The 8,216-nt window shown below is 36.8% G+C and overlaps 1 protein-coding gene across 1 annotated transcript in view; it reads right to left on the reverse strand.

The window, feature by feature from the left end:
• LOC107596198 (UPF0428 protein CXorf56 homolog) overlaps positions 1-6,421 on the reverse strand; it is a 7,231-nt gene extending 810 nt beyond the window's left edge. Inside the window, exons 1-5 of the mRNA XM_016286878.1 lie at positions 6,173-6,421; positions 1,958-2,075; positions 1,833-1,874; positions 488-632; positions 309-398 (exon numbers count right to left, since the gene is read on the reverse strand). Coding sequence (XP_016142364.1) covers positions 309-398; positions 488-632; positions 1,833-1,874; positions 1,958-2,075; positions 6,173-6,296 — 519 coding nt within the window. The 5' untranslated portion in view covers positions 6,297-6,421. The remainder of the gene's footprint in view (positions 1-308; positions 399-487; positions 633-1,832; positions 1,875-1,957; positions 2,076-6,172) is intronic.
• Between the last annotated feature and the right edge of the window lie 1,795 nt (positions 6,422-8,216).

The following is an 8,216-nucleotide window of genomic DNA, read 5'->3' on the forward strand; positions in this document are numbered from 1 at the left end:
CAGTAAGGACACTTATAACGTTACAACAAAGGATTTCTACTTCAAATAAATGCTGTTCTTTTGAAAAAAAATAAAAAAGGTATCACAGTTTCCACAAAAATGTAAGCAGTTTGAATTCTTGCTTTTGAATTGTTATGATTTTTCACTCTATTACTGTTTTTACTGTAAGCATAAACATGAAAAAAAGAATTAGTGTGCGTGTGTGTGTTCAGTCATACTGTAGGTCATATGTTTATCATATAAGGTCAAATGAGTTCATCGTAAGGGTTGAGTCAGGCCTGATGGGAGGCTGATGAACTTAGACTCACCGCTTCAATCTCTTCCTCTTCTTCATCGATGGTTGAAACAGTAACAGAGCTGAACTTGCCCATGTCTTTGGTGCGCTTTGTCATCATAACCTACAACACAGACATATATTACTCAAACTTGTTGACCTCATATTCTGCAATTCTCTCACATCTTTTCAAACAAAAACTTGTTGTCTTACCCTGACCTTCTTTGGCGCCTCTTGTTTCTGGCTGTATACACTTGTGTTGCCAAATCCCTGGCCGAACTTCACCAGCGCTCCATCCACGATGAACGTCGCTGGAGTGCTTTTCATCTGATGCTGATAAAACAAGAGCAGACCACACCTACACAAAACAGTTAAAACAGTTTTTTTAAGGAAAAAAAAAAAAAACCAGCGCCTACAAATTTCTCAAACCTGAGACACTTTCAGAGTTGATTTATGAGAATAGTCAGATCAGCTGACTCGGACAGTAATCAAACTTGCTAAAAATGCTGAGATCACACATAATTAGCACATTCTACAAGCATTCTCGAAGCCTTTAACGTCAGCCTCTTGGGCACAGCATGGCAGAGTCGTCATGGCGACACGGGAAGCTTGGGACTGACTGTTGTGCATGCTTATTTATGGACAGGAGATTATATGACTGGAAAAGACCATGGTTTTCATGGTCATAAAAAGAGTCATAAATTGCAAGGTTAAATTATATGTATTGGATTGTGAAGTCAGCCAGTTATGTATCATCCTGAAGGGGATTATTTATGCCTACATTATCCGGCTTATTACAATCCTACTTACTAAATAAATAAATGGACATGGAATATTGATTTAATCATTTTATTACACTACTGTTTAAAAGTTTGGGATCGTAAGATTTATGCTCACCAAGGCTGCATTTACTCAAAAATACAGCAAAAACAGAAATATTGTGAACAATTACTATTTAAAATAATTATATTAATACAATTTAAAATAAATGTTTTCTATTTTTTTTTCCTGTGATGGCAAAATTGAATTTTCTTCAGTGTCACATGATTCTTCAGAAATCATTCTATATGCTAATTTGGTGCAAACATTTATTATTATGTTATCCTGTTACAGTTATGCTGCTTAATATTTTTTCAGGATTCTCTCATAAATAGTAAGTTCAACAGCATTTATTTGAAATAGAAATTTTTGTAACATTATAAATATCTTTACTGTCACTTTTGAGCTATTTTATGCACCCTTGCTGAATAAAAGTACTAAAGTTTTATTTTTTTTATTCTTAATGACCCAAACTTTTGAATGGTAATGTATGGTACAGTTTAGCCATTAGCCAATATAAAATATTTGACAGCAGAATCAACTATTGCAGAGAGCCGTGGTGTATAATAAGTTTAAGCTACTATTGAGTAAACTGTATGCTTTAACCAAGTGATATATAATTGTGTTTGTACTTAACACATTTCATGCAGTATATGATTAGATATTGTGCACTCTGTATGCCTGCTGCATGTCATGTGTGTTGTGAGATATTGTGAAATGAGCACGTGGGCTTACTTACTTCCCACATTTTTTGCGAAACTGTTTTTCGATGCCCTCTGACCTGCACAGAGACATACAGAGGTTAGTGAATCCTAATCAATGCCTCAATGCACAATTTCAACACAAACTCAGACACACACACACCTTTTCAAATACACAGTCTCATCTTCCTCCATGTTGCAGAACTTGTGGGCGTGTTTTGCTGCATCAATCACTCTGGCTTTGTCCCGTGGCCTCATGGGTAATTTCTCTATCTGACAGTCTAAAAAGGAACATGGGAGCTTAATTATCTCTCTCTTTACTTCTCAAACAAAGCACACACACTGCAGAGCCAACAGACAAAACCTTCTCTTTTAAAGCAGAAATGTGATGCCCTATCGACCAATGGTCTCACTGACCTTTCCCCATAGATATTAACTAGACATTCAGATGTCTGCAGTATTAGTCTGTATTGATTGTACACAATGCACTATTGAAATATGTTACATTTAGTTGAAATTCATTGCAATGTAGCTATGAACAGACATTTTTAAAGGGACAATTCTGTCATCATTTATTCACCCTCATGTCATTCCAAAGCTGTATGACTTAGGGCTGTGCAATTAATCGCATGCAAAAGTGTTTGCTAAACATTCTGTAATTTATTAGTCGGTATATAATACAGCATGTGGTGTATGCCATGCCTCGATCGTCTTATTCGTTTTTGTTAATAAACGTTTTATAAGCTAGTTTGTCATTGTATCTTACCGTTTTATTGTTGTTATGCTTTTTAATCAAGTATAACAATGAATCCATCTTTTGTTTTAGTCTTAAAAAGTTAAAGGTGTGTAGATCAAAAAAACGGACCGAATTAGCATGCCCTGCTGTAAATTTTGACCGGTTGATGAAAAACAAGCTTATGTGGATTCTAAACATTTAAACAATAAGGTAACTAGTATTATTTATGGAGCAGATAAATACATATAATCATTTATTAATCAATTATCATTTTGACTTGACCCTTTTCTTTATTTAAAAGCTGAAATGTGAGGTTTACCTTTTATGAAACTTTTTCAACGGTTTATTTGAACATTTACATACATGCTATTAGATAAACTGTTGTCAGTCATGTTGTCATTTAAAATCCGGACATCATTGGCAATGTTATTGTTTTAGTTATGCAAACAAAAACTCATTTTATTTGTTGTTTGTTGATTTTAAATGTAAAACTTGGTGAAATGATTTCTGTGTCAGGACTTTTTGAACATTTCCAGCACATTTGAACAATACCGTGATAATACTATATTATTTAATATATTTTTTATTATTTAATATTTTAAATAATATTAACCGTGATAATTTTGGTCACTATAATCATTATAAAAAATGTTCATACCGTTACATCCCTAATAATATCCATTTCTGATGTCGCCAATAATTACAGATGCACCGAAATTTCGGCTGCCGAAAATTAGTTCACCGCTCAGGTTTCACTTTCACGTGGTGTGACGCTCTGCGTATTATCTCGCTCTATGTGTGTGTGCTCCGCTCAGTCGCTCACGGCCCATGTGAGTGCTCCACTCATATACCGTTCATGCTCATCAGAACAGCAAAGTCCACTCAAAAATCGAGCTGACAGGAAACATCTATGTAGTACAGTATTGTTTCTGTCTGCAATAGCCCTACTGTGCTGTAACAAGGTGTGGTAAATGGGCAACTCTGGTAACGCTGCCCTCTCATTCATTGATCTGCTAACCGCTATGCTCGCGTGTTCTGATAATAATAGCTTTCTAGGATTAAACATTATTTGTATAATTGGTAAAAAAAAAAATAATAATAAAGTTAAATATCTTAACCCTACTGTTAGACCTACCTGAAAAACTAAAAAGCAATTTATTTAATTCGAAGACCTGTCGTTATTTTTTATTTGTGCTATCATTATTAATTTCTTTATTTGCTCTTATTTTATTACTGACTGCTTACTTGTCATTCAAGCTATCTCGTGGTACTTCACCAAAATTACCCCACTGTAAAATAAAAAAAAACACTGAGTGAGCAAAAATTTGTGAGATAGCTAGTTATAATGGTAATTAAATAACGTTTACATATGTACAAAAGCCTACATTAAAATCTGTCATATAAATTGGTCTCTTCATTAGAAATTAGCCTACTGATTGACACCATTGACAGACAAATTTTTGTAAATAATATTAAAAATATCTGTATGACATTATATTCTGCAGTTCTTCCCCGTTGTACCGAATATCTATACTTTTCTAATTCAAATATTGTGATAAAATTATTTTTGTATGGTGCCACAAGTTTGTTAAAATTTCCAAAGGGTGCCGCGACTAAAAAAAGGTTGGGAAACACTGCTCTAGACTAAACCGTTAACTAATACTTATATTAAACCAAGTGTCTATGTGCTGAATGCAGGAGTTTGATATTTAGACAGACTCTGAAACAGGACTCAGATGAACACAGATGTTCCTGTGCTTTGAGATGCCCAAAAAAAACTGCATCTCATGTCACGTCCACAAGCCAAAGGACACACTTTGAAGCGCCAGAGGTATAAAATGACACCTTTCCTACAATATTCACAGCATAAGTGAGGCTGAGTGGGACAAAGTCCTGTTGTGTGAAATATCAGTCCGCCTGCTCTAAAAGCGTTTCCCTGTTCACACATTCAACTGAGTTTAGGTGTAGACACATGTGTGAGGAGAACACACTGAGGTTAAAGGTGCACTAAGCAATATTTGAAAAACGCTTTTGACCGCAGTGTCGGACCGAGTCCCAAAACACACTCGCTGCCAATTAGCAGTAAGGGGTGTGTCTAGTAATGATAGAGAGAAGAGAGCGCTCAGTGAGTGCACAGGACGGATATTAGCAGATCGACTATAGATAGCGAGAAATGGCAGATTAAAACAGAGGAAAATTTAGGAGGAACAAAACATGAAAAAGAAGGGTTACGATCAGGCAAGAGGTAGGACCGTGTAAATATTTTAGCAGATTTCTAGCGGTGGAGAGAACTCAAGGAGCGGGAAGGCCTGGAATCGAACGGCGAGGTTGCTTTGTTTCTTTTTGATAGGCGAGTTAAGTTGATTTTTACGTTGAATTACCATAGTAACACACATCGCTTTCACTTATCGATGACACCATACCCTCGGCTGGCAAGCAAGCATAGCAGATTCTGCCATCCTCGGTTCCAGGGTTGTGTATGTACGTGTGGGGCAGAGTAATCAAAATAGGGGTGTTCATGACGAAGTGGATATCGTCCTCTTTTGGAAGACCAAACAAAGTAGTTTCATTTTCACAACGAAGCACACGACGTCTTCACGACACGGCTGCAGCGTCAACAATACTACAGCGAGAATAAAAGTTACGCCTTCTTTCTTTGCGTGAACATTTGGGCGGCGTTATGTAAATCTTCCCACATAGTGAGGTAGACATGTGGGGGCGTGTTAGAATGAGCCGTTTTAGGTAGGTGTGGCAGATTCTGAACTTTTATAAAGAATATCTCTTTGGATTTGAGACTTTAGTCTTTGCAACTTTACAGATCTTCTTTATCCAAGAGCTTGTAACACTCCAAAGAGAAAGGAAAAATTGAAATCGCATCATATGACCCCTTTAAACCAGTAGCTGGCGACAAGTGACTGTCTTTATTTACTGAGTCATTGAATCATTTACTGAACCGATTCATAAAAAGTCACTGAGATTCGAAAGAAGTCATATGCTTATTCATTAAAATGTGTATGTTCGAAAATACTACAATACTGCAGAAAGACTGTTTAAGTATTATAAGGATCAAAGCAAGAGCTATTATCGTTTACCTCCACTGTCAACTGCCTTTACTGTCAAATAACTGTTATCAAGCTAAAAAAAACAATAAGAGAAAACTACACACAATGCTTTTAGGTCATTTTAATTCTGTATGTTCATAAGTCATAATTATATATAATTTTACTCTGCTCCAATCGAATAGCAAACAGTTAGCCTACGTGCTTCAAAAGGAAATTATTTCAGTGAACTAAATATGAGTCCATCCATTGAAGTGAACGAAGATTCGTTCAAAACCACTGATTCGTTTACAACAGAAACACCCCCAAAACTGCACTCCAAGCCTAAACACAACCCAAACACACACTGCAAGACGAATCTAGAGAGTTCCCATTATAATCAGTGAAGCTATCCACACAGCAAGCGTTGAGTTTCGTCGCGTCGATGGGGTGAGAGACCATGTTAAACACTGGAAACACGATGATTTCTTACATTTCGGATAGTATGACAGCTGGTGACCGACTGTTCGCTGAATGTAAACAGTGATTTACTGGCCGGCTGCGATCATGACTCTTGAAACTTGATGTGGCTAACGTTACTCACCCAGAACAAGGACCATCTGGCCACACAAGCAGTAATACACGTGCAGGGGTTTCTCCCCGTCATCATACTCCTCCCTGTCACGGGTGTCCGAGCACACCACACTCCGAGACACCACTTTGGGCATATTTAAATTCCGCTTACTTTCTTTTTAAATTCGGAATGTGATGTGTGGTTTCAGGCTTGTTTACTCTACTGTTGTCGCCCGGTGATGACGTTGCGGCGGCCAGCGCGTCTTTAGCCTGGTTTCCTCTAGATGGCGCTGTGGATTTTAAAAAGTAGCCCACTAGAATCGTGTGCGGAAATCTTCTCATTGTAAACTGGATTTGAGTAAAGACATAACAGTAAATACAGATGTAAGTGAGATATAATAATGAGAGGGCGTTTTCGCTGATGCTGTGAATTATTTCTGATTGGTTATACTACTACTACTATAATAATAAACATACATTTTAATTATAAAGCAGCTTTCTCACACCAAAGTTACACACAATAAAATTTAAAACGGAACATCTCAACAAGAGACAAATAATAAGAAGAAGAACAATACACAGGAAAAGCTACATCGATTAAATAAAAAAATCTTGAAACAGGTTAAGATTGAGGCATTCCTGACAAGCAGTAGAGCATTCCATAATAGAGGACCATAATAATACAGTACATATAATATGGCCTCTGTGAGGAAACGTCTCTGTATTTTCTGAGTACATGGCTATGTTGTACTCATTAGTCTAGCTACCTGGAAGTTTTTCTTTCTAAGGGACTTTGAAATTTGCTAACAATGTAACCCTCGTCCTGAGACAATTACTCCCAACTTACACTCATCGTTATTACTCATCTATTCTTATTCTTCATCTTTAGTTTATCTTGCCTAATTGTTTAATTGTATTACTTATTATATGACACTTTGTTAGTTTACTTTGCACTCCTAATTATTTTTATTTGTTTTTATAATTTTACTTTATTTTACAGTAGGCTACATTGTATAATTTCTCATTACACACAGCTAACTTTGACAATACAAATGTGCATTTTATGTCATGCAAATGAAGCACAGAGTTGAAGTAGGAGATAGAGAGGGATTTCCAGTCAGTCACCCCTGAAGGATCTCCACTGAGGTCTGAGCTGATTAGAGAGGTCTTCATCATAGTTTTAGATAATTTATAATATATACAAGACATCCCACCTTTGTGTTTCTGCCTCTTGTAGACAAATATACACATGCACAGACACTCATTTCTGTTGTCAACATTAAGAAGACTCTTAATGCCCTACAAAGTCTTAACAGGAAAGTAGCAACTGGATGCCTTAAATAATAGACAGAGCACATGGATTTCCTTACGCAAGCACACACGTGTGAGTGTGTGTTAGGAATCATGCTGGTTTGGCAGAGAGTAAGTTTCCATGTCCAAGTACTATCTTTGTGACATAGATGTGAGTCAGAGAGAGAGAGAGAGAGAGAGAGAGAGAGAGAGAGTCTCTCCATTGCTCAGATAAGCAACTAGCAGCCTAGGAGATACACACTCACTTTTCTCTCAGAGCACCACGCATCATGCTTCCTCCTCTCCTCCTTTCCTCTCTCTCCTTTTCCCTTGCTTTTCTTTCAGGTAAGACCCACTTTTGTTTTTACCTCGTCTCTTCATCTCTAACTGTATTATGACATGGCTTTCTCATTCTGAACACAGGTAACCGCATGACTGTCTGTGGTCTCAGGAGACACTCTCAAGCATTCCTTTCTTCTGCTTGCTACTTTCCCTCTTTCATTCCATTTTTATGGTGTTTGTGGTGGACGTAAAAATGCTCGAAGAATGTGTAAATGAATACCTGTGCAGATGAATGAGAGAATGAATTATCTGTTGAATGAGCCGCTCTCTGGTAGATAATTGGTTGCACTTTTGAAAGAAGCTTTGTCAGTATGAGTATGTCGTGAATGGTTTTATAAATGTGATTGAATGAATATAAATGCTGTAAATAGGTTGCTGTAAATTTTACAGTAACCAGCTGCCAGTAATTTACTGTAAAAATGTTTACAGTATTATTACTGTAA

The sequence above is a fragment of the Sinocyclocheilus grahami genome, unplaced genomic scaffold (genome assembly GCF_001515645.1).
Source record: "Sinocyclocheilus grahami isolate Dianchi unplaced genomic scaffold, SAMN03320097.WGS_v1.1 scaffold215.1, whole genome shotgun sequence".
NCBI lineage: Eukaryota > Metazoa > Chordata > Actinopteri > Cypriniformes > Cyprinidae > Sinocyclocheilus > Sinocyclocheilus grahami.